The 27,962-nt window shown below is 38.6% G+C and overlaps 1 protein-coding gene across 12 annotated transcripts in view; it reads right to left on the minus strand.

The window, feature by feature from the left end:
• Ptprt (protein tyrosine phosphatase receptor type T) overlaps positions 1-27,962 on the minus strand; it is a 992,204-nt gene that overhangs the window by 327,642 nt on the left and 636,600 nt on the right. For all 12 annotated transcript variants that reach the window (XM_069989779.1, XM_069989783.1, XM_069989780.1 and 9 more), the window contains exons 7-8: positions 27,539-27,835; positions 8,572-8,681 (exon numbers count right to left, since the gene is read on the minus strand). In XM_069989779.1, coding sequence (XP_069845880.1) covers positions 8,572-8,681; positions 27,539-27,835 — 407 coding nt within the window. The remainder of the gene's footprint in view (positions 1-8,571; positions 8,682-27,538; positions 27,836-27,962) is intronic.

The following is a 27,962-nucleotide window of genomic DNA, read 5'->3' on the forward strand; positions in this document are numbered from 1 at the left end:
TGATACCAAGTCTGATCCTCTCATTGGACCTTAGTCATCCAAAGAAACCCTACTAAATTTCAGACACCAAAACCAAGCATACAAAATAGAGCATATATAGTTATTACTATGTCCTAGGTACTATATAAGGCCCTTGGTTCTTTGCAATGATGATATATACATATATGTAATCATTTATATATAATCATTGATAGATATGTATATATATATTTACAATAATCATTGATATGCCTCATCATATTATATGGGTCCTGTCTTTTATGGCAAATATAGTATGTATATGTAAATGTGTATACATAAATATGAAATATTTATGAGTTCTGGTACATGTTATTCATGAATAGGCAGGAGAGTTAAGGAATAAGGGTCAGTGGATAAAGAACTACTTCAAGGTAATTACAGAGGGTCTTTCTTAGGAGGTGGCCCACATACTTATACACATAGTATGAGAATGAGTTGGCCACAGAAGAGGGAATGGAAGAGCCTTCTGGCAACCACAAACTCTATGTACAATGTGCCTGAGGAAGAAGGTGACATGGTGGAGGACAAGAGATGGCCGGTGAGACTAGCGAAAAAAATGGGAATGGGAGAGGCAAGAATTGCTGACCTAAGTTAGCAGTTAGAGGTTAGCACCGCCACAGGTAAAGGTTATAAAGCTCCAGGAGGGCATTAAAAAAATCTAAACAAACACAGATAAACTTAATATTGCAAATATGTTATTCACCCTCATCTAGTTTTAAATTCAATGCAACTTTAATCAAAATGACAATAGACATTTTCATTAAATTCAATAAGTAGATTCTAAAATGCGAGTGAGAATAACCAAGGTATTGTCAAAGGATGGAGGTGGGTCGGCTCTTCCAGAGTCCTGTATTAAAAGTGAGGCCACAATAATTAGCACTGTGTTTGGTTGTGCCTTATGGAGGCCCACGGAATACACAGCTCAGAAAAGAAAAAAAAGAACTGAGGCATCTCAGGAACTTTGGTGCAAGTCAGATCTAGCCTGGCAAAGCAGAAGAAAGGAAAGTCTACTCTTTGAAAGAACTTCAGAGAAATATTTACTCCACACAGTAAAAAGTTGAATCTTGTACTCCATCACACACCATATAAATAAACTGTAAATAGATCAAGCACTTCAATTTCGAGAGCAAAACTACAAATGAGTAAAAATAAATATAGGAAAGAATCTTCCTTGGTTTAATAAGAATTTTTCAAGAACAGAGGATTTCTTAACTAAATAAGCAAAGACTGAAAAGTATTGACTATGATTAAGGACTTTTGTCTTCAAAAGATACCTTACAGGGAGTAAAAATAGCAATACACATATGTTAATGAACAAAATGATATCGAAAGTATATTCTAAAAGAATCACATATCAAAAGATGCAGAGCATACAGGCCCATTAAATGTCATCAAAACACAAGACATAGCCAATGGAACAGGAAATACAAATGAATAACAAAAAATAGGAAGAGTTCTTCTATAAGAGCTATAAAGCATGATAACAGTGAGATGCCACTTTGTACTTATTTAACTGCTGCAATGACTAATCTTGATGATAGTAAATGTGAGCTCACAGGAGCTCATATACTTCGCTGGCATAACTGTCAATCAGTCAAACCAGTGTGGTAAATAGTTGGAAGACTTTTTGAATGATAAAGTTGAGCATTTATCTACTATATTACCTGCTTTCACAATATCATCTTAAGAAGAAAATCTTCCACATACATAGTAAGAAGTAGACACAAGGACGTATATTTCATCACAGTGGGCAAAGGAAACATACTGGCAGCTGCTGTCAATGTCTATCCAAGGAATATGGTTAAACACACTACTATCCTCACATGGTAGAATATTAGGCTGCAGTCAAGATGAATGAACTTCAGCTGAACTTATTAATAGTGTTAGCAACCTCTTATGGAATAAAAATGTTCCAAGATAAGAGAGCAAATTTCTGACTTTTTGTCCAATTATTTTAGTATATATTTCCTATAATTATTATATGTGAATTTTGCAAATTACAGGTGAATTTCACAAATGTTCAAATATTACTATGTCACTTAGTATGAGTTCTATGATTACTATGAAACTAAATGATCATCTTTGAATATGTGAAAAATGATCCTAATATACTTTTATAAGAAGATAATTAATGAAACGTGTAATTACCAGAGGGAAAAATGTATATCCTTTGGACAAACAATGATGAGTTGTTTACAAATGATTGTTAAACTATGATTTACCATCTGTGCTTCTGATATTAAAACACAATGTCTCAATTTTTTAAAAAAGTTCCAAAAGATTATATGTATCTGAATATCCTTTACTAAAATCAAGAGAGTAATTATGTAGACATGACACACACAGGTTTATGTGTGTATGTATATGTGTCCATACACACATTGTACATACATGCATGTGTGTCTATATGTATATTGTATGTAAATGTGCACATATGCACAAATATATATGTGTATATATATGTATATATATACCATAATGAAGTGGAACAAATGAAGTGGAGCATCAATTTTAAAGAAATTACTTCTCTCTAGATGACAAGTAAAAAAAATAAAATAATAAAGTCAACAAGTTCATTGGTTTGGGGTAAGAGAAGAAAAGCCCCGTACTCCCTCCTGAACCTATGAGAAGGAGAAACAATGTACGACCAATTTGAATTCCAACATCCAGGAACTGGGAGCTTATGCATGTCTAATGATAAGTGGAAAACCTACAGGCACCCTTCATTTAAGTTCTAAACACAGAACTTTTCTGACCAAAACAGAAATGAAAGAGCCAACACAGTTAAAAGCAGTAAATGCATGCTGTATTGCCCAGCACGGGAAGAATTCTAACAGGAGTAACATGGTAAAACATCCAAGATAAAAAGAGAACAACTTGTGATGTTGAAAGAGACACTTGGCAAGTAACACGCTGCCTCTGGGCGATAGATTGAAGGACAGGGCTGCGGGAGAAAGGATCTCATCTCCAGCCACGTGACTGTGCATGCAGGAGGATCCCTTACAAAGCCTGGTTCCATCATGGGAGGGGTCTCCATTAAAACACAGCTTCCCTTCCATCTGAGGAGGCTGCAGGAGAGCCACACCAGTGCAAGTGGAGACCTGATGTTTCATATTTTCTCCCCCTCTTTCATAAGACAATTGCAAATGCATATGATTACATATAACTAGAGGGTGGGTTTTTTTTTTTTTTGGTTTGTTTGTTTTGCACGTGCTAGTTCTGGGGCTTAAACTCAGGGCCTGGGCCTTGTCCTTGAGCTTTTTTCCTTAAGGCTGGTGCTCTACTATTTGAGTCACCACTTCCCTTCTGGCTTTCTGGTGTTTCATTGGAGGTAAGAGTCTCACAAACTTTCCTGCCGGGGTTGGCTTGGAAACTGCAATCCTCAGATCTCAGCCTCCCGAGTGGCTAGGATTTATAGGCAGGGAGCCACCAGTGCCTAGCTAATTGATGACACACTAAGACCTCCCCTGAAATGTTATGAGAGTTTCTCCCATGACATTACTCTCTATTACCCAATAAAATCGAGCAATTTGGAAGAGGGAGTTGGAAGATGGGTACCCGACCAAGGTAAAGATTTCATGCAGACATGCCAACAAACATATAAACACATGTACACACACCCACACTGACATACACAGCTGGCTAAGCTTACAAAGACAAGCTCTGACAAAAGCATGTCAAGATAGACATGTTTACATGTACATACTGCAACAATATCTCTGAAAGACCAACCCCTACTGTTTATAGCTGGATTGGATGGTTAATATGTGCTGCAAAAAAAATAATCACCCCAAAACAAAAACAAAATCATGTATTGCCAGGAGAATATGATTTTCTGTCCCTTGGATAACAAGTGCTGTACATCTGTTGATGTTTCCAATCCCTCTGCCTGACTCTATCACAAATAGTTGTGTTGTGATGGAAAAACAGAACCACCCCAGGCCAATATGTAGGCACCCAGAAATTCCACCGATGGATGACAGGCAGCTCTAATGGGGCCACTTACATGAATGCAACTCATATCCCAATGCAACTTCCTTCCTTCTAGATGCTGAGTGCCTGAAATCATTCTTTTTTCAACCAGAGCTGTTTCTTCTGAAACACCTGTCAGCCTCCTTGTCAGCCCAGAAACCCCATAATATGCCATCTACCCAGAGATGCCTGCATTCTTCAAGTTGCTGGAAGGGAAACGTCTTATGAAAGGTGAGTGATGAGCTGGGGACTGAAAAAAAAACAAAACCACGTGACTCCTAGACATCCCAGAGCCCTGGCTTTTAAGATTTAGGGAAGGCCTCTCAGCAAATCTATTAAGTTCTGTATGTGTATATGTCTTTTTTTAATCTCACCAACCAGAAATGACTTCTACCATAGAGGAGAGGGGGAAAGATTGATATGAGAAGGGCAGTGGTTGGGTTCAGCATCTGACTATGTGAGATGCCACTGATGAAGTACAAAATGGGTATTGGCAGAATAACAGCACCTGTGTATCAATTACTCCACACACTGTCCTTTTAGCCTCGTGGGGGATGAGGGAGGTAAAAAAAAATAGGCCAAAGCTTCCTGGATGGAACACTGCTGCTTCCCTGAGCATGTGTGAGTTGGTTGCATGGTAATATCAGAGAGGTGGAGCCTGTTGGACTGAGATGCTGTTTATCCAGCAGGTACTCAACCAGGATAACATATAAAGAGACCAGGATAACATATACAGAGGATAACATATAAAGAGACCAGATTAGATTCACTGTACACAAGACTTCCTTCCCACCCAGGATGTGCATTAGAATTCCCCAAGGAAATTAAAAACAACACATAAACAACCTTATTCACAACACACACATAGCACCTCTCTCCTGAAGATTCTGATCTACTTAGATTGAAATGAGGTTCATCTCTCCACCTATTTATGGAGGTATCTATATACTCATTTGTTTGTCTATTTTACCTGTATTTCCCAGGATTCCAAGATGAAACTTTTTAATGGACTACTTTTTTAGAGCACTTTTAGGTTCACAGCAAAATCGAGCAGAGTTATCTCAAGGAGTGATCCTAAACTTCAGCAAATTTTGAGAACCATTTCATTAGATACAACATTCACTGTCACCCTGTTAAGGTAGAACACAAATATACACATTCATCCAAGAATTACTTACTGAGTACATACTACAGGTGCAAGCTACTAGTTTAGGTCCTTGATGTGATAAACAACAAATGAAAGAGGAACATTTGTCCTAGTTCACATCCTGGCTCAAGTTGTACTCAATAGTAGCCTGTGTTATGAAAACTGTGTGTCCTAATTAGCACAGATCCATTTGGAATCATGTGAATTCTTGTTCGTTTGGGACTATATTAGTCATAATCCAGCTGATCCCTTCCTGCCTACACTGCCTCCTGAACATCTGGGCCGCATCCCATCTTCCCCACTGTGTCTCTACAGATCAGTCACCATATCCTATGGTCACTCAGCCCTGATGACCGCTAGAGGAGCCACAGTGGCTAAGTTAAGGGAACATCCTTTAGGCCTGTCTCTTTGAGCACTTGCTCCTACGCTCACCCACACAGCTGATCCTTGCTCTCCATCTAAGTTGGTGTGTCTACTCTCATCCTGTTCAAACTCTGTCTCAGAATCCACACCAGTCATCCTGTAATACACTCTGCTGGCTTGCTGATTCCCAAGCCCTGTGCTTTTGGGCAGATTGAATCCAACTCTCTGTATGCTAGGGAAAAAAACCCCAAAACATTGACAATCCTCTGAGCTATTGTACCTTCCCAAGGTGCCCCCACGTCAGAGTGCAGCCCTGTGTGATTGAGACCCAAGTCTGTGATTTATTTAACTCTGAACATGGGACTTAGAATAGCTTGCAAGATAAATGTCAATCAAGTCCAGAATAATCAAGACACCCGTTCCTGCCTCATTAGGGTCTTCTCGTTCCCTTTAAGCTTCTCAGATTTATACACTGTAATTAGAAACTTGGTGATTTTTGACTGCTAAACAGAAAGGCTTACTAGGATGCTGCCTATGTCTGAATTTTAAATATTTTCACACTTCGTTAACCCAGTTGCAAGTGTAACATCTTCTGGCCCAATTCCCTCACACTGTGTGATTTTTATTTTTGGACAGAGATGAGCACAATTAATTGAATTGAAACACATATTGATTACTGTTTTTCATGAACTCTGAACAGCTTGTGTCTCAATGATTTTATTGAAGAGTTTTTGAGACAACTGTTTGGCTGCATTCATTCCTCGGGTGAGCTCATTCCAGCACTGTAAGTGCCTGCCTGCAGTTGCCATGGCTTGGGTATAGAAAGCTGATTCAGATGGGAGAGGTCGAACCATCCATCTTCACATACAAGCCCCAGATAGCAATCATGACCATCTTGGTCCAGTCCAATTTGTAATCCTACTAGAGGGCAAAGTGTATTGCTCTCAAGGGACACATAGAGATGTGACCCCACTAGCAACATGGTCTGGCCTTCAGGGCCAGGGAATGTTCATGAACAAGGTGTCATCCAAGTGAGGAGAAAAACAAGGCAAACTCACAAGCTATTAGTAAATGGAATTATGAAATGATAATACAGTGTGTTCATATTCCCTAAGTTGGTCTCTAAGACCTTTGAAATGTTACTTCAGTGGGAATTGCAAAAGTTATACATGTCTGGCATGGAGTTTTTTGTTGTAGTTTTTATGTGGGGGTCTTGGGCTTGAACTCTTGGGCACTGTCCCCGAGCTTTTATGCTCACTAGTGTTCTACCACTTGAGATGCAGCTCCACTCCTGGCTGGTTAATTGGATATAACACTCTCTTGGACTTTTCTGCTGGGGATGGCTTTGAACTGCAATCCTCAGATCTCAGCTTCCTCAGTAGCTAGGATTACAGACATAAGACACTGCCACCTGGCTTGGAGAGATTTAAAAAAGAACAACAAACAGAATACTACCATTGCTCTCTAAATCATGGGTGCTTTTCTTTTATATATAATGAAAAAAAGCTATACACAATAGATCTGTGTGTGTTTGTGTGTGTGTGTATGTGTGTGTGTGTGTGTGTGTGTGTGTGTGTGTGTGTGTGTGTGTGTGTGTGTGTGTGTGTGTGTGTAATTGCTATCTCTATTTCCTCCCCCAATGCTGGCATTTATTATGTGATCTCTTTTTTACAAAGCATCTGCCTGCAGCCCAGGACAGCTCATCAAGGGTAGGGATAGGTGTCTGGTCCTGAGGGCTGCACCAAGCTCCCTGCTGTTTCTATAATGAAGATATTAGGATGCTAGCGATCTCCTCTTCTGAGGAATGCTAGATTTAGTGGGACAGGTGTTTTCTCAAGCTCCTTGTACATGGCAGATAATCTCTTCCTTCAGAGAGCCCTTAGGACCATTGATGTCTGTAGAGAGCTTATGTGTTCATCAGAGTAATCCTGATCTACCTCATCAACTATGCTTTGACTTTGTTCCCCAGAGTTCCCCTCCCAGCACACTTACTATCTATGTATCTTTCTGCATGAGCTTTCAGTGGGGTAAACCCTTCATGGGCCTCTAGTTATGTTTCTGTCTGGAAGTTGTTTATGCTTTTTCCCTTAGACTTGCTAGAGAAATCCTGAAGCGGAGATGGCTGCCCTGGTTTTACAGATGGAGGAACAGGCGTAGAGAGAGAAACGGCCACTAAAGGGAACCTGAGACTATGGTACCAGCTACTAGAATGCTAGGCTATGTCTTTCTGTTTCATCTGCATTGCTCCATTTTTCTATTTTACCCTACTGTCTTCCAATACAAAGAGTGGGCTGGGCATATATATATGAGTCTTAGATATATGCAGTTGGGAGGCTGAGGCAAGAAGGCCTGCCATTTGAAGCTAGCCTGAGTTATATTGTAAGACTATGACTCTGAACAAATATAATACAAGGAGAAGCAATCTTATACACATTCCAGTTCTTGAATCTTAGCTCCATGTACTTTTTGATAGAGATTTGGGGGTTTTGCTTTGCAATGGACTTCCTTATTGCTTGTTTTGCTTTCTCAAGTCTCAAGAAACAGTATTATGTTGGCTTTGTGGGAAATTACTGTCCATGCAGGTTGTGTTTCATCTCGGATATGAAAAGGCCCTGTTAATGCTTGGTACGAGACTTTGGGCACTATCACATGGTAACAATTCAATATGCCTTTCCCTCAGAACAATTTAAGGAAGAACAACATTATACCTCTGGGATTCTTTTCAAAGTCCAGGAACTGATACTCAACGGGCTGAGCACCATGGGGAGTCCTGTGGTTTACCAGATAAACTTAACTGCTTTCCAGGACTGTATCTGTTCTGAATCAGAGCCATGTGAACCCCCAAGCTCCTACTATGCTAAAAGGAATCAATTGTCACTAAAATCACCTTAACAAGAGGTATATTCAAATTTCTCTGTCTATTGAGGAACATCAAGAAAGCCCAACTGCATGCTCTTCCCATGGTAGGGTCAGAAACCTTACACCTATACACCCTCAATAGACAGACAGGCGTCATCTTTGGCCTACAGAAGACTGATGACTGGAGCAGCCCAAGGGACCTTTCTTACCTCATAGAGTGTGATGACTCCATTGGTCTCATTGGGAGGTTTCCACTGGATGTAGATCTTCTCTTCAAAGGGTCCCCCTTGGATGGATTCAAGAGGAACAGCTCCTGGAACTATAGAAGAAAAAAAGTGATGAACTTGGTGTCACCATCCTTGTCATTGACCTACAAGAGCGATTGGCAAAGTTGCCATCAGTCATAAGGAAGAACACATCACAATCTTGACAAGCCATAGAGCCTCTGTTGCATCTACGCAACTCTACCATTATAGTACCAAACTGACCACTGGGTCCAAACATGAGTGGTTATATCTGTCTGTCAACAGAACTGCTTCCCAAAGCAAACAATGGGTGGATTTTACCTATGGACCACAGTTTTCAGACTATGCTTTAAAAGGCAAATGGCTTTTTATCTACAAACTAAGCTAGTCTATTTGGGAAGTAAACCTGGTCCAGGCAGGGAGGAGATCAGCAGGCCCGGGCTCCATCAGTAGGCAGGACTCTAGAATAGGCCTTTGCTCTAAGATTGGCATTTGAGGAATGCAAAGCAAGCCTGGCCATCATTTTACCAGCCATTGATTTCATAACCCCACCATGGTGTCTACAGCTTTAGGAAGTGCTTCCTCCATTTCCCAAATCGTAAATCGAGTACAAACTATGTGCCTTGAGACCCCACTCCAATTAAAAGACGCTCAAAGGAGAACTCAAATAGTATAATTCTTTAGAAAGTTAAAATCAAAGTTCAACAAAATGAACTCTAGGAAGTCAATACTTGAAATGAGTAGAGTGAGGTGAAAGGGAAAAGGGTAGATGAATGAAGAGGAGAAGAGGGGAGAATGCAGTCACAAATTCAAGTTAATATCCTACAAAATGAAAAAGAGGATCAGAAGGGGTAGAGAGGGAAGGGATGGGTGGGAATGTTGAAAGGGTGACATTGATCAAATATATTGCATTCTTAAACTGTTTTGTTGAATGGCAACTCCTTTCTACAACTAAAGATAATTTTTTAAGGTTTAAAAAGAAAAAGAAAGAAGCTCACTTTGCTCCAAAGTGTCAGCTAGCTTTTCTTGCTGATGAATCTCCAATCCTTGGCTTGGGATAGGTGTTTAATGGCTATTTACTGGCTGGTTGGAGAGTGAATGAATGACTTAGGCCAGCATTTTGGCCTAATGAGCACAACCTTTCCTGGGGCTGCTTCTGTAACAGGCCAGTCTCTCCCTACCAGGTACCTCCTGTAGGATTGATTCTGACATTCTCACAGCAGTCTGCAAGATGCTGAGGCAGAAACTAAATGGTTCTCCAAACTTTCCAGTTATAAACCCTTAGAGAATCCTGAATCCATGTAAATCATTACAGATCTATTTATACTTCAGCTTTATACAAACAGGTATAAGCACTTACTCTTTGATCAGAATTTTACACACATTATTTTTCCTTAAGCCACAAAATAGCTCTGCCTGGTGGTGTGCATTATCTCCCTTGTAATGCTAAGCCAAGGGAGGCTGAGAGAACTCAGGACGTTGCCAAGGTCACCCAAGTCTTAAGTTGAAAAAAGAGGGAACTGAACACCTGTCCAGGAGCTTCAAAGCAGACATACTCTAAATCATCATGCTAGGCCTCTCTCAATCGAGCCTTCACCATATGTTGCAATCAGTACTCCATTGTCACATTAAAACATATTTAGTTTTTCTCATTACGGATATGATTCACACAATTTGTTGGATATTAAGAATGCATGAACAAGTTTTAAGAGGAGATCGAATAACATCCCTTTATCATACCACATCCAAAGATGTTTTACAGTATTTTATACATCTTATAGGTATACTTATTTTATTTTTAAACTATGAAATATACCTTGCTTATCTGTACTTTATTTACTATTTTTGATGGCACTGGAGTTTGAACTCGGGACCTTGTGCTTGCTAGGTAGGTGCTCTACCATTTGAACTACATACCCAGTCATTTTGACTCTAGGTATTTTTCAGGTACAGTCTCATGTTTTCATGACTGGCTTCAGGTTCTGTCCTCCCCTCCCTCATAACTGCTCTCTAATTATTGATTGAGATGGAGGTCTTGATAGTACTTTTAATGTGTTGGCCTCAAATAACAATCCTCTGCTCCCTACCTCCTGAGCATCTGGATTACATGGATGAGCCAATGTACCCAGCCTTATATTTCACTTTTTAGAGAAATTTAATCTTTTCCGTGTGTATTAAACTCTGACCTATTTTTTAAAATCACTAAACAACTTATAGACTTAAAAAAAACCTTAACTATTCTTTAGAACCCTGTATTTTAATAGCTACTTTTAGAACAATAACCCCAGCATAGTCAAAGTTAACAATACTTTGTAATTAAAGTATTAAAGTTAGTTTGAACTCATTGTTTTGAACATGAATATCACTGGAATGAGCAGTCTTATAAATAAGTATTTGCATGCAACTTTTCTGATGTCCCAAAGATAAACTTGTGGCAATTAATTTACTCGGCCAAAGTAGATAATTTTATTTTTAAGCCTTTTGACACAAATTACCAGATTGCTTCCCAGAAAGTTAGTATGAATCCCCAACAGAATATGCCTAGTCCTGATTTCTGCCAACACTATTTAAAAAATTAAGTGCATGTGTGCATCCTTTTTAGAATACTGGAGAGTGCAGTTTTTTCTGCTTAATTAGTCATTTGCATTGATTCTTTTAGGAACATGGTCTCTATACCCTGTGCTCATTTTCTTCTATAGCTATTTATTTTTGCTCATTTTTGTCTTCTGGATTTGTCACTGTCATTTCTTTATAAGAGCATCCTTTTTTTTTTTTGCAGAATGTATAAATATTTTTGCCAGAGTTTCCTTTGTTTTAAATTAGGTAGATAAAAACTTTTAATCAGTTAAATCTCATTGTTTTCCCTTTCCCAGCTCTCTTCTTCATAAATATTTTTGAGTGTTTAATATAATCAAAGGACTGTAGCAGGTATTAAGAATGCAATAAAATGAGAGATATACTCAAATCCTTAATCAATCTGTGCCCTAGAAAGGGAAAATATTTAAATAATTATAACAATTAACTGAAGCTGTCATCAAACTCTACAGAATGGCCTATTCAATTAGAAGAACAGCAGCAGAGAAAAAGCAAATCTGGGATGTCAGAATGTTTAGTGACAAGTAAGTGAGATATGATGGATAAGTGGAAGTTTCTAAGGGCAAAAGCAATGAATGTTGAAATGTGGTTCATAGCTTTATGAGGTCAAGGGTGAAAGGAGAGAAATCAGTTAGGTGGTTTCTGTAGTCAATATAGGGAGAAAGGATGGTGGCTTGGACTAGGGAAAGAGAGTGTAGAAGTGAGATGGTCTGTGTAAGATTTCATGCTAGCCTACCATGACTTGGTGATGATGGATAGAGGTAGCTTATGGGTATGGAGGAAGAATAGAAGGGACAGGATGTGCCATGGAGAGCCCCAACACTTAGTTCTTTAAAACTAAGCAATCAGGCTGTGATTTGTAAGAGTGGGTCTTAATGGTGCCCAGTCTGAAGAGGAAGCTGGTGAGTTGGGGAGAGGAACTTTTCTTGAGGTATATGTAAAACACTCTCTGGTTGGTTCAATGGCAGTTGGATATACAAAGACTGGTGCCAATGTCTGGAAATTGAAATCATGATCAGAAATAGTTCTTGTAGAAGCGTAAAGGGTGGAGGAGAAAAGGCAGGTATGAGAGTCAGCTAACAGGAACTCCAGTCCAGTGTTAGGAGATAAACAACTGAAGGCAGTGTTCAGAGTCGCAATCAGAAAATGAGGAAGTTGAGCTGCCATTGGCACCTGCCTCAAAGGGCCGTCTTTATGGTAGAGGTAGAGGATGGTCTGTCTGGTGGAAGTTATGATGGTAACTTTCAAGCTAGTAAAACAAGTCCGTTTGATCTTTCTAATCAGGAGGAAATTCTCTTTCTCTTCCCCAATCAGATAAATAGAAAATAGAGATGAATGATTTGTTTTCTGACTTACTCTATAACTCATCCCTCCATTTTTTTCTTTTTACACCTAACACTGTGACTTCATCTGGAATTTGTTTACTAGGTTGTACTCAGCTGAGATCTCACTATAGTTCTTTGCAATGTTCTTAGGACAATTCTTTGACCAGTCAAAACCTGTCCCCCAATGATTTAAAATGCCATCCAGCTACCATGTTGGTATTTTATATCCTCACATCTGTTCAGTGACTTTTGCGGAGCTATTAGCTTCCACTGTGAGTCTGTCTCTGTGTATGAGAGACAAGTTTTAATACCTGTAAAAACAAATCCTTCCATTATTTTTCTCTTATAAAGTTTTCTGGGTTAAAACTACCCATTTATTCCTCCACAGGAACTTTAAAGTAATGGTATGAAATTTCAAAATGACTGCAGAATTACTTTTGCCCCTTAATTCTTTCACTTTTCCTCCTCCTGCCTCTTCTCCCCGCCCCCTCCTTTCTTTCTTTCATTAAATACCATAAGAGTGAAAGCCAGGAAAGTAAAATTGAAAAGTAAAAGTAAAAGCTTTAAAAAAAATCAATGAAAGTGAAAACTGCTCCTTTCAAAAAAGACTTTCTTACTACTTTTTTAAACTTATCTTTAACCTGAAAGATTTATTTGAGTCCCAGTGTTGGTCTTTGGATTAACACTGGGGATAGCACTGTCCTAAAACTCAGAGGTTCATATGGTGAATGCTGTGTAACATATCTTGTGCTATCTCCTTCCCTTTCTTCTCTCTTCCTTTTCCCCTTCCTTCCCCTTCCTTCTCACTGTCTCTGTTTCTCTCTCCCCTCTCTCCCTCTCTTCCCCTTCTTTCCCTCCTTTCCCTTCTCCATTCTTAACCATGTTACCAGTATATCCTCCTTAATAAATGTCTTCCAATAGAATCCTTATCTTGGGATTTTTTCTCCCTGCTTCTGAATAAATCTGAACTGAAAGTTTTATTTAGCAAATGCTTTATTCATTCTAAAGCCACAAGAGTATTTTCTTAAATTCTCATCAAACGTTTTAAAGTTATGCTTTTAATAAAAAATCCTCAACCCATTTGCAGCTGCATTTTAATACATATTGTTAAGTAGGGATCAAAATTTCTATTCTCTCTTCCTAGCCTGGCATCATCTACTGAAAAGTTAACTCAATAGATCAAGTCTTACCTTTTTCTTTTGTGAAAAATTCACATATGTTCAAGTCCTATTTCTAAGTTATAGCTTAATTGTTCTGTTCGATCAACCCTGTGTTATATCATATCTTCTTAATTAAGTCTTGGTATCTGAAAAAGGAAGTCCTGTAACTTTGAACTTTATGTTTAGCACTATCGCAACTATTCTTATATTTTCTTTATTTATATATAAATATATATATATACATACATAACATAGACCTACACACACACACACACACACACACACACACTCACACACACACACACACACACACACACACACATATATAATACATATGAACCAACTTGCACATTTTTGATAATTTTTGGATTTTTGTATTGGAATTTCTTGAGCTATCAACCAGTAGGGAAATAATTTATGACTTTTGTTATTATATTGAAATAATATTGGGTTTGCCCATTGATAAACATAGATGTCTCTTATTTCACTTTCTTTATTATCTTTCAGTGAGCTCTGTCTTTTCTCTTTCCATATGTATTGAGATCTATAGATATTGATATAGATGATAAATATAGATAATTATATGGTTCAATGTATTAATAAATACCTTTTAGTTTATGGTTATTATAAATAGCACCTTAAAGAAAACAGTCATATTTTTTGATAAATAGAGTTAGACGTTATTACAGCTAACTTTTTGGCAAACAACAGTATTAATTCTAATAATTTGTGTCCTGACTTCTTTGGATTATCTATGTAAATAATCACAGAATTTGTAGTTAAAAATTTTTGGCTGGGTGCTCGTGGCTCATGCTTGTAATCCTAACTACTCAGGAGGCTGAAATCTGAGGATTGCAGTTCAAAGCTAGCTGGGGCAGGAAAGTCCATGAGACATTTGTCTCCAATAAACCACTAGAAAACGAGAAGTGGTGCTGTGGCTCAAGTAGTAGTCCGCTCACCTTGAGCTGAAGAACTGAGGGACAGTGCCCAAGCCCAGAGTTCAAGCCCAACACTGTGACCAACAAAAAAATAAAAAATAGTTTTGTTCTTTTCAATCTCTTAATTCTATTTTATTTTCCTATCTTAAACTAAGTCTATCAATACAAGATTTGGTGGAAATAATGGTAAGTATATGGGTTTTTTTCCTGTGTTAAAGATAATGATGTTATTATTTTATTCTCGAGTATGATGTTTGTGGGTTTATTTGAGGCTACCTTTTTTCAGGTTAAGAAGGTTCATTTTATTCTTGGTATTCACTGATAATTTGCTTTATAAATCATGCTGAGCTTTAGCTGAATCCATTACAGTAATGATATATTTTTCTCTTCTCTTAGTATGTTAATACAGCAAATTACATAAGTGGATTTGCAAAAGTTAAGGTACTTTTGATTTCTTGAAATAAAATATATATTATTTTCCTTTTCATATACACAATAGGGATGGCTCGCTCATATTCTGTTTGGTGGTATTTGCATCTGATTTCTTCTTTCTCACTATAAGCTTGTCTGGTTTTGAAGTCAAGGTTATAGTTATGTCTTGAAGTGAGGACAGGAATTTCTACTTTTTCTTCTCTTAAAAAACATGTAAGCAAGCCTTGGATTAAAAATTATAAGTTATTATCGGACTGTACTTTAAAACCCACTTGGAATGGATGTATTTTTGTTAGAAAGTTTACTAATTATATTTTTCACTTGTTGTGGAAATACATAAGGATTTTTTATTACCCTTTGAGCTGGGTTTGTAAAATTTATAATTTACCATGGATTTTCCATGTCTCCTAAATTTCAAATATACTGGTGTAACATTATATATAGTAATTTGCCCTCTCTGTTATTTTCATGGTGAAATAAAGTTAGCATAAAAGAAGTAAACAACTCATTAATTTAGCAAACTTAATATTATGACCTTGCTTTTCTATATGGGTTTTACTCTTTAAACACGCATCTAGTAAATAGTTCTGAACTCTTTTACAAAGACCAGTGTGGGAGAAATAATGTCTTTACAATGTTAACTTCCATTTCATGCACATATACTATTCCAGCATTATTTAGACATTCTCACTTGAGAATGCATATTAATGTCTTCATTTTGTTAAAAATCATTTTTCTTGCTCCAATTCTTGGGGATATTTATTTATTTTTTCTTATTAAGGGCAGAGCCATTGAGCTAGTTGTCCTATTGCTTAGAGTCTCTATTCCTGGTTCTTCTACCCCAGCTTTTATAATTATGACGTTCATTATTGAAGCAATCAACAGAGTAGTCTTCAGCTTCAGCCCAGCCCACTACATTCTGTTTTCAACATGATGATCTTATTAAATCACCTCAGTCCACTCTATTGAACCCTCTAGTATTTTCTCATGCCAATAAGATTAAAAAAAAAAAAAAAAAACATTCAATGCCTTGAGAACAAGGCCTCTAGGTGACCAGAGGTCCCATTCTCTTAAAATGCCATTAAATAAGGGTAGGAGCAAACATATATTTGCTTTGTGCCAAGCACCTTACTAAGCATGTTATGCATACTAACATATTAAATCCTCATGGCAACCTGCAAAAAAAGTAAGAAAAGGGATGGGCAAACCTATCAAGTAACTCATCCCAAATTAAAAACAAAGAAGTCCTTTGCCATGCAGAAACTTTTCAGTTTGATGCAATCACATTTATCTAGTCTGTCTTCTATTTGTTGTGATTCTGGATCTTAGGAGGTTTCGACCCATGTCAAGGATACCTAGTGTTTTCCCTATCCCATCCTGTAATATTATCATGGTGTCTAGACTTACATTGAGGTCTTTGATCCATTTGTAATTGGTTCTGGTGCAATGTGGTATATGAAGATCTAGTTTCAGTTTTCTGCATGTGTTTAGCCAATTCTGCCAGCACCATTTGTTGAAGAGGCTGTCTTTCTTCCATCCTGTGTTTCTGATTCCCTTATAAATATTAGGTGACTATAGTTCTATGGTTCATTTCTGGGTCTTCTATTCCATTGGTCCTCAGACCAATTCTTGTGCCAGTACCATGCTGTTTCAACTACTATGGCTTTGTAATAAACTTTGAAATTTGGTATTGATATTCCTCCAGTTCTGCTCTTCCTGCTAAGGATTCTTTTTTCTATTTAGGGTCTTCTATTACTCTATATGAATTTTTGGATTGTTTCCTCTATATCATTGAAGAATGGTGTTGGGATTTTGATGGGTATTGCATGGGAGAAGATCTTTACTGGCTATCCATCAGACAAGGGCGTCATATCTAAAATATAATTAGAACTCAAAAAATTAAAACCCCAAAAATAAATCATCAAAGAAACTAAAACCCAATTAATAAATGGGCTAAAGGCTTAAAGAGAGACTTCTCAGAGAAAGAAGAATGGCCAATAGACACATGAGACATTCAATATCCCTGGTTACAAAAGAAATGCAAATCAAAACAACATTGAGATTCCACCTCACACCAATTAGAATAGCCATTATCAAGAAATGTAAGGCCAGGTGCCGGTGGCTCATGCCTGTAATCCTAGCTACTCAGGAGGCTGAGTTCAGAGGATCACAGTTCAAAGCCAGCTCAGACAGCAAAGTCCGTGAGACTCTTATCTCCCATAAACCACTAGAAAACCAGAAGTGGCACTGAGGCACAAGCGGTAGAATGCTCTCCTTGAGCTGAGGAACACAGGGACAGCGCCCAAGCCCAGAGTTCAAAGACCCATGACCGACCAAAAAAAAAAAAAAAAAGAAAAGAAATGTAACAATAACAGGTGCTGGTGGGGATGTGACCAAAAGGGAACACTACTACACTGTTGGTGGGAATGTAAAATGTTCAACCACTCTGGAAAGCTGTACGGAGGTTGCACAGAAGACTAAACATGGAGTTTCCCTGTAACCCAGCAATTCCATTCATGGGCAGTTATCCAATTGAACACAAACTGGTCCACACTAAAGCTACCAGCACAAGCATGATCATTGCAGCATTGTTTACCATAGCCAAGATATGGAATCAACCCAGAAGCCTCTGAATGGATGAATAGATCAAGAAAATAAGGTGTGTGTGTATATATATGTATATGTATATATACATATATATGCATGCACATATATGTACATATATGTGCACATATATACACACATATGTGTATGTGTATATACATATGTGTATATACACATACACATATAAACACACATATATACACATATGTGTATGTATATGTGTGCACATATATGTACCTACATATGTAGGTAGGTACATATACATAGACATGTATGTATATACATATATGTATATATGTATGCGTGTATATATGTATACACATACACATACATACATGTATACAGACACGCAATGGAATTCTATGCTTCCATCAGAAAGAATAATATTATCCCATTCATAAGGAAAGGGAAAGTCTTGGGATAAAGTAAGCCAGACCCAAAGAAACATAGATTGCATAGTTTCCCTCATTTGTAGTCATTAGAATGTATGTATAAATCTACAATAAATGCAATGGATGGTAAAAGACAAATATTACAAAATTTACACTTAGACATGATAAATTAAACAGGACTCTAAACATTCACACACTGAGACTAACTGAGGATATTCTTAGGAGACGATTACAAAGGCTCAACAGCTATTTGCATATAATTATATAAAATGATGTTTGTCGAAATGAACTCCAAGAAATGGAAATAAGAGTGGTTTTTGTTATTGTTGTTGTTTTTGTTGGTTGGTTGTGGGGCTTTAACTCTGGGCTTGGGTGCTGTCCCTGAGCTCTTCAGCTCAAGGTGAACGCTCTACCACTTGAGCCACAGCACCACTTCTGGTTTTCTGGTGGTTAATTGGAGATAAGAGTCTCACAGACTTTCCTGCCTGAGCTAGCTTTGAGCCAGGATCTCAGCCTTTTGAATAGCTAGGATTATAGGTGTGAGCCACAAGTGTGCCTGGCCACAAGAGCTTTTTTATTATTTTTTAATTTAATTAATTAATTTATTTATTTGTTTTTACTTTTTGTGATTTGTCTTTATTTTTGTTTTTCCCCTTTGTCATTGTTTTTTATTTTTGTAGTTTTTGTCTTATATTTAAGTTTATCTGACTTTGGGGGAGGGTAAAAGAAAGCACAGAAATGGTGGGACAAAGTGTAAGGTAATTCAGCAGTGATATTCATTAGATATTATGTTGAAAATAAACCATACAACCTGGTGAGAAATGGGAGGGGGAAAATGGGAGAAAATGAGGGAAGAGGTGACACTATTCAAAAAGAAATGTAATCATTACCTGACCTATGTAACTGTAACTCCTCTGTATATCACCTTTGAAATACAAATACATTTTAAAAAATAAAAGAAGAAAACAACCTACACCCCAGCACACTAGCCTCACCCCATGATCTGAATTTTTCTCTAATACTACCTTTTAGATTAAATGACAAAAATGTTTGTTTTGATCCAATATAAAGATACAAACACTCTACTTAAATGGTGTTATCAAAGAAATATAGGCAAACACATTCAAATTTCTCTAAGAAGTATAAAAAGATATCATATACCCACATCAGAAGGAATTAATATGGAGGAAAGAGATAACAGATATGGAACTACCCAGAAAGAAATTTCTCTAGGGTACAATAAGAAGAAAACCTAAGCATTTGAAATGCTCTATCTATTAACTAGTATTAGTATTAATTACTCATAATTTTTCTATTAATCAGTAATTTTTCTATTAATCTATATTTCTATTAATCTTCTATTAAAAGAAAAATCAATCAAGAGACTATGATAATAGCTTGAATCTGCAGCTTAAGCTAAGTTTCCTCATTGCACAAAATCAGGGACACTCATCACAGACAGTAGATGAAGCTGTTGTACAATTCAGGGTTTCATATCTGACAAAGGTAGAAAAGTAGAAGTTTTGGCTTGAGCCACTAGAAAATTGGGTTGACATTAATTGAGATGGAGAAGACAATAGAGAAGGAACTTTGGTGGTGGTTGAGAGATGATTAGCAGCTCAGTTTTAGATGTGCTTAATTCTAATAAGCAGTTCAGAGAGAGAAAGTGAGCAGACAGCTGGATAGCTGGGAAGGCTGGAGAGTGACCTACCTGGCCTGCAGATAACAACTGGAGAAATTATTAGCATATGATGGATTTTGAAGCCAAAAAATAGAGGAAATAATTAGGAAAATGAATGCCGATCCATGTACAGCAAGCTGTGGCCCTTGGGGCATAATACAACCAGTTGCTTGTTTTTGAAAATAAAATTTTTATTGGATGACTCCCACACCTAATCACTTATATATTGTTGCAGGCTGGTTTCCTGTTACAATGGCAGATCATCTGATCTACAAGGACTATTTGAAGATCTGGACAGCTTTTAGTATAGACATAAAAATCAAGAATCCCAAGAATTAAGCCAGTAAGTTGTGATGTTTAAAAAAAGCTGACAAAAGACCAGAGAAGAGGAGATGCTTAAGGAAAGAGGAAATATAGAGAAGTGTGTGATGCCTTGATAATTAAGTAAAAAACAAAAAGTTTAAGAAGAAAGATTGTTCTAAATGTTTCTGATATGTTAAACAGTAATAGAAGGCTCTGAGTGATGGCAACAGATCTGGCAGAGTCCATGATGACCTTGAAAAATTGCTTTGATGTCTTCATAGGGATTTGAGTTACTGATATTGAACTATTAAAAAGAGGTAAAAAAAAAAAGCAGGGGAAGGTAGGACAGGTCATACACAAAACAGGGGGTAAGATAGGAGCTTGAAGAGAAGGCAGAGCTGGGGGTTACATGAGATAAGTATAGTGGGCTACCAAGAGGAGTTTTGGTGTAGGGTAGACAGCAGAGAAATGCTGGAATAATGACATTTAGTAGGGATATGGAAGTAGGATTTAGTGTAGTGTGTGGATGAATCAGTTCTCATTCAGAAAACAACTGGTCCACACTTAGAAATAGTAGCTATGGCTGGCCACTGGTGGCTCAGGCCTGTAATCCTAGCTATTCAGGAGGCTGAGATCTGAGGATCACAGTTCAAAGCCAGCCCAGGCAGGAAAGGCCATGAAACTTTTGTTTCCAATAAAAACCACTAGACAACCGGAAGTGGCGCCGTGGCTCACGCAGTAGAGCACTCGCCTTGAATTGAAGAATGCAGGGACAGCGCCCAAGCCTAGAGTTCAAGGCCCACAACCAACAAAAAGAAGAAAAAAAAGAAAGAAATAGTAGCTATAAGTGAGTATGTGAATAAGATGTGGGTAATAGTAAATTGGAGGACATCAGTTTGCTCAGTGATATAACCAACAAGGTCATCAAGTATGAAAACAGGATGGAGGTACTGGAGTACCTCCATCTGGAGTTGTGAAGCCAAAGGAGAAACATTCTCTAAGAGAATACAGGTATGAAGGGGTTATGGAAACATGTTACTGGGCAGGTGCCCCCACTAGAGTGGGAGAAGCCAAGCTATTGTTCTGTGGTCACGTGTAGAAAGCAAGAATTGAAACTTGGAGAGAATAGGTATCAGGTCCCAGTAAGATTGAATTTTGAGACTTATTGAACTTGATGGTAAAAGACAAATATGGTCAGAGTAAGATGTTTGTAATTCAGATTTCAGAGGCATTAAATGTTAAAAGTGGCTCTTTATACGTGGAAAATACAAGTTCTGCATAGACCCTTGATTAAGCTTTTTGTAGCTAATCCCCCTCAAGTCACAAAGTATCTATAATGTCTAATTTTTGTCCCCATACCACTTACCCAGCTCTTGAGAGAAAAGTGAGCTGAAGACCTTACATTGCAGACCCCTAGACTATGCAACAAAGAGCTTGGTGATATTTTTATTTCCATTTTACACATGGGGGATTAATTTGTCCAGAATGAATGTAATTTAATCAAGATGGCTTAACCAAGAGATGACTGAAATCTGGATGGAGCTTGGATCCTTCTGTTCTTGAGTAATTCCTTCTATCATTTGGTAGGACCATGGTTGTTGAGGCTGAAAGGTGTTCACAGCCCCTGTTTGTGGTGGTCAGACCAAGGCTCTTTCCACTTACCCTATTACCACTCTATTCTTCAAGATATATTTTTCAATAAGGTGGACTGACTTTGTTTTTTTAAATTAAATTTGGCATCTCTTTCTCTCATTCACTCTCTCTCAGTCTCTCTTTCTCTCTCTCTTTCTCTTTCTTTCTTGCCTTACTGTGACAATAACTTTGTGATGAAAGATTCATTTTTTGTTTTATCTTCTAATTTTGTGCCTCTTTCTTATTCTTTTCTCCTTTGTAATTCTTTAATGAACCTACATTTTTCTTGTCCACAATTTCATTTCTTCTCCTATCTAACAGCATGGAACTTTCCATCCTTTTGACAGAGTTCTACAACAAAGGTTAATTAGTTTATAATTTCATTCTCACTCTTTTTTTTAAAAAGTAGACTAAAATTGCTAATTTTAACTGTGCTTCTTGTCAGTAGGTTCATATAAATTCACTGTAATTAAACCACATGTTTTCTTGTGCCTTAAAGTCAGGTGGTAATTTCAGGGAAATTTTCATTTCAACATAAAGGAGGAGAATGGTTCTAAGGGAAGCTTTTCCATTGCTCTTTTCCTTTCCTCTCTCTTCCCCTTCCATCCACTCTCTATCTCCTCCCCTCTATCTTCTTCCCTCTTATTTCTTGATCTTCTCTATTTCGATATCTGAAAAGTGGGGTTCGTGATGGGGTAGCTATGAAAAAAACCAATGCAATATATACAAAAGCACAGGATTCTCCCTAAGACATTAGGAATTTCTCAGCCTGGTTTTTCTGTTTTAAATAATTTTCTGTCTTCTCAGTTTCTGGAGTCATTTTTTTAGTCAGATGATTGATTATTCATTATAGAAATTTGGAAGCAACTTAAGAAAAAAATCAAGGAAACTTAAGAAGAGGACACCAGATGATGTAAGTCTTATAAAGAAAAGTCAGATAAATTTAACTAATTTCAAACTATTCATGCTTTCTAATCTTATTAAAGGACCTAGTACATGGAATATAGTATTTTCCTTGAGCAACATAGGGCTAAGCTACTCAGTCATAAGCTACTAAGCATACTAAGTAAGCTACTAACTCTTCCTGGAGAGCTACCATCTCTAAGCAACTACATTGTTTGCCAGTTTACCACGGTATAACTATTTCTACTGTGATTGGTTTCAATTATAATGAATTAGAGAACTTAGAAGTGGGAAGAGATAGTAGTGATGAACTTTAGCAAGTCACTATGAGTTAGTTTGGGCTTAGCTATAAAACATCATTCATATCCCAACTGAACAGTGTCCACACATGTGGACATGAAAGACACATGCTATCATGAAAGACACATGGATTTTAATGTCAAATATTCTTTCATTAATAAATTCATTAGACAAATAATTATAGGCTAGGAATTGGTCTGCATAGGGAGTACAGAGCAATGAACAAGTTTCTGTTCTTAAAAAGAGTATATTCCTTTTAGAGGGCCAAACAATGATCAAAATCAGTAAATGCACAACATGTTGTGGTGGAATATAAAACAGGCAATATTGTAAGGGAGGCTTGGGGCAAGTATAAACTTGTATATTTGGTAGCCAGGGAGAGCCTGATGGGTAAGGTGTGAGGATCTGTTCATTTCTTTGTTACATTCTGTAGAAGAGAGGAAAGGAAAGGAAAGGAAAGGAAAGGAAAGGAAACAAAAGGAAACGAAAGGAAAAAAGAAAGGAACAGAAAAAAAGAAGAGAAAGAAAGGAGGAAGATAAGGAGAGAGGGAGGGGAAAAGGAAGATAAGAGGAAGAAATAAGAGGAAGGAAAATTTACTCTTTGCAAAATGACCTGTAGGAAAGATGAGCCAAACATGAATGAAGATGGTTACCTTCTCAGTTTGGATAGGAGTTATGTAAAATGATAGTTATGTTGGCAGTATTTCTCTGCCTATTCCCTTTTACGGAGTTTTGAATTAAAAGAAACAACTTTTTTGCATGTTGAAAAAATAAGGTTAATGAGGGAGAAAAAAACTAAAATTGAAATAAAAGAACTTAATTGTATATTAATTGAATATTTTAGCCATATGAAGAAAAACACTGAGGTTTCAAACACAGTGCTTTGACTGTATATCCTCAGTGCAACACAGACTAGCAACAGAAACGTTGAAATCTTTAACATGGCAGCCTTCTTGTTTGTTGATGGGATTGGGTGAGACAATTCCAGCTGTTTTCTGTGTGTTTCAGGATTCATAGAGTAAAAAATAAAACAGGTGAATGTTGAGAGTCAGGCCCTCATGTGGGAGAAAGAAGACAGATATGGATAAGGTGCAGATGACTAGGACCTGGAGGGACTGGGTTGGAATCAGGATTAGCATGTAGTTTAAAAACAAGTAAATTACATTCCTTAGCTCTTTCTACTGGGAGAAAATGGAGGCACTATTGATCCATGGGGCACACATCTAAGATGTTTCTCTTAGAACCAATATCCCACCACCAACTGAAAGCCAATAGAAATCCCTAATTAGTAACTGACTTGAGGGCTGGCCAGCCACATTCCAAGGATCGTCTAGAACATGGTACTGGTGCCAGAAGCACCATGTCAAAGGATCTAAGAGGGCATGTCAAAAGATCTAAGAGCAAGCTCAGAGGGACTCCCCCTGGACACAGCCGAGACCACCTGACTAGATAGAAAGATAATAATAATGGGGAATTTTGGTAGACCAAGTTTAAAGTGATCAATGAATCAAGAGGAATACCAAACACCAGAAGAAAGCCAAAGAGACCACCTGAATGTGCTTTTCTTTCTTCCAGGCATCACGTTTTCCATTGAAAAATCTTAGCCATGGTCAGGCTAACATGGAAGGAAAACCATGTGTTAAGAGAGCTGTGGTTTTATCAGAGACATTCCTGGAAGTGAGGGAAAAAAAAACACAACAGAATCTGTTTTGGTGTTTTTTCACATTAGCTCATTAGATGAAGCCAAGGGGCTCAGGGGCTAGGAACCACTCTCTCTCGTGTAGTGAGTTACTTTGTGGTTCCTCAAAGTGGAGCTGAAGTGGCCAATTCTATATATTCCCCACAGAAGACAGTTTTGAAGGACAGATGGAAGCAGCCTGGCTCGAGTGAGCACAGTTTGAGGGCTTGCCTCTGATTTCCCGCCAGTTCAGAACTGGGCCACACCCCATCTATAGTTTGTCTTTATTGTGAATGAAGTCTCCAGAAAATGCAAATAGTACGTCCTCCCTCTTTAGGAAGAATTTGAGACTTGTTCATGATCAGATTTGGTAGTGCTTGACTGTAATCCCATCTATTCTGAAGGCTCCTGGGTTCAAGACCAACCTGGGTAAAAGATACAAACTACATCTCCACAAATGAACAAACAAGTAAATACATGGAAAAAAATAACTGCTCAAAGGGTCCTAAATTCTGCTACACTCCTCCAATTGTTTGGGGGTTAGGGCCTCAGAAGAGTTACAGAACCAAAGACTGGTGTCTTGTATACTGGTGTTTTTAATGCGATAATGTCTACTCTTCTCCTAGAGCAGGACTTGGTATTTTATTAATGATGTTTATTATAAATTTAATTTCAAAGCACTGCTGCTGTTGTTTAGATAAAGGCTCTGGGGTTTGTGTATTTTTCTCTTGGTGACAATAGGAAAGGGAGAAGTGCAGACATGCCTTCAGGCTGGTGCACATGGAAGCATCCTGGAAGAGGCAGTCCAAGGTGGGCTGAACACCTCAGCATATATTGAAGCTGAAGCTGAGCTGTTTCTGGGCCACATCTTTTGGTGATTTTTCAACAGTGGCTCCTCCCTGTTCAACACTAGGGAATCCTTCAGGAACATCAGATACTACTTCCTCCTCACCCTTTCCAGTCAGGACCAGAGCACTCTGCAATTCCTTCAGAGGATATGCAAAATACCAGATCAGTAGATGCTCAAGCCTGGAGAGAGGTGTCCATCAGTAGCTGGGTGATTTCTGAGTTGCTGATACTTATGATAAGTTGATTCCAAGTTTTTTTATTTTTAGTATAATGAACAATGAACCAACCAATCAACACATACACACACACACACACACACACACACACACACACACACACACACACACACACATACATATATACATGAACACAACCACTAGAAAGTGAGGGAAAGAAAATCATATAAGGAAGAAATTTCTGTAAGAGCAAAAATTCCTCCTGAGTTAGGGCAGAATCATTCCTTTTTATCCCCTAAGTACTCCCCAAGTTCATTATCCTGAATCCCACTTTTCAGAAATGGAAAATGGAAAGAAGGGGAAGAAAGATCAGAGGAGAAGGTAGACAGGATATAAGGAGAGGAGAGGAGAAAAAAGGAGAGGAGAGGAGGGGAGGGAAGGGGAGGGAAGGGGAGGGGAGAGGAGAGGAGGGGAAAGGGCAATGGGGAAAGCTCTTAGTAACTGTGTCTTAGTAAAGATGCAGTAGCCATGTTATTGAACACTGGCAATCTGCTGGGTTTCATCCATTTTTTAATCTACCATATCTTGTAATATATCCTAACCTATAAGACAGGTACTACCATTGAGTCCTCTTTATTGATGAAGGAAAAAGAGGCCCCAAGTGGTTAAAGAGCTTGTCCAGCTGGCCTTGGCTCCTGACTCCACCTTTTCCAAGTGTGCTGAAGGAAGGGGATGTACAATGTTGTAATCATGGAAAGTTTCTAGTTACCTCTTCTGATTGGAATACAGGTCATATGCAGTGAGAATGCCCAGAGTTAAGGAGCTGAGAGTTCCCTGTGAGTTCTTGTGGCAGCCAAACCTTTGCTGGACTTGGATAGAGCTACCTTGGCATTTCTCATTTCCTCCTTCCTGTTCCCAGTCTTCTGGGGTGGGGAGAGGGGGCTTCCTTAATCAATCTTGCATATAATTTCAAGAGCCAGATTCTAAAACCCTGAAGCTGATACACAAGCCAAAGAGCCTGGCTGGAGGGATAAATATAAGAGTGCCATGGAGAAGAGTTTCTTTCAGAAACTGAGAAGTGGCCAATTCCACTCCACCAATCAGATGACTTCTAGGTGGAGTCAACATGCAAATGTCAACGGAAGCCTGGGAAGGAGCATCTAAGTTTAGGGCAAAGGAAGCTAAGGAAGCTACTTGGAAAAAGCAAATTCTTGAAAGATTCGTATTTCTTTTCCTATGTCAACATGAAGGGAAGGCAAAGTGGAAGGCACAAGACTGTCAAGGACAGGAAGGCAGGAAATGAAACGCTCTGGACTTACAAAATGCCCCATATTCCGGGGGGGTGGGGGGAGTGGGCTGTTCAAGATAGCAGAAAGCAAACTCGAAAGATCATTATAAGGTGGAGAGGTGGGGTGGGAAGGAGAAATGGAAGGTCCAGTGCCGATTTCCAGGTCTCTACTGTGAGCTTGCAGATGCAGCTGACTGAGATGAAGCACACAGAGGGGGAGAGGTCAGCGGAGAAGAAGAAATGAAGCCGTCTTTTTAAGTATTTTGTGTTTCAGATGCCAGTTGGACAGCCAGGTGCATTCTCAGTACCTGCCACTCTGCAGTGTGTGCTAAGCTTTTTATGTGCATTTTATTCGATGTGAATGCGGAGCCTTTCATATGTGTTTTATTCTTGTGTAGAAATGAGTTGTCCGACTTCCAGTTTCGACATGTTTAAATAAGAGGGTATACCTCCTCTCCTTCCAGAGGAACTGTGGAGCTAAAGCTTGGGCAGAGAAGATGGTAGAAACCCAAGTGTGGAGTAGGGGCACAGAAGGGCCAACTGTAGATCTGCCTTGGTCCCTCTTGCACATAACCTAAATGGTCCTTCATGGAAGGTTCTGGAGAAGGGCAGAAAGCTCACAGAGGCAGGAAAAAGGGAAACCTCATCCCCAGGAAGCTGGATCCCCTTGCTCACCATCCTCCTCTGTCTGCACGACCAGCTCCTCGCTCTCCATTCGGCCCTCGGGGTTGGACAGCAGGAGGCGCAGCCGGATGGTCATGAAGGGCCTCAGACCCCGTAGGGTGTAGTGGGAAGAGGTCTGGATGACCTCCTCGGCCTCATACTGCTGCTGGTTGAACACATACTGGTACTGCACCGTCAGGTTGTAGCTGTGGCAGCGAGTCACGGCATAGCCGAAGGGTTCCCACTGCAGCGTCAGCTGCCGGGCTCGGATGTCCACGATCTCTACGTTCTGCGGGCCATGCACAGGGTCTGCAAGACACACACAAGACAAAGACACTGTGAGGAGAATGGCAGGAAGGCCAAGGGATGATGGGTAACGATGGCAGACAGCTATTCTGCTAGGCGAATCTCACCAACCACTCTTCATGATTACTGC

This window comes from Dipodomys merriami, unplaced genomic scaffold, assembly GCF_024711535.1.
Source record: "Dipodomys merriami isolate MVZ:Mamm:240054 unplaced genomic scaffold, mDipMer1.0.p SCAF_39, whole genome shotgun sequence".
NCBI lineage: Eukaryota > Metazoa > Chordata > Mammalia > Rodentia > Heteromyidae > Dipodomys > Dipodomys merriami.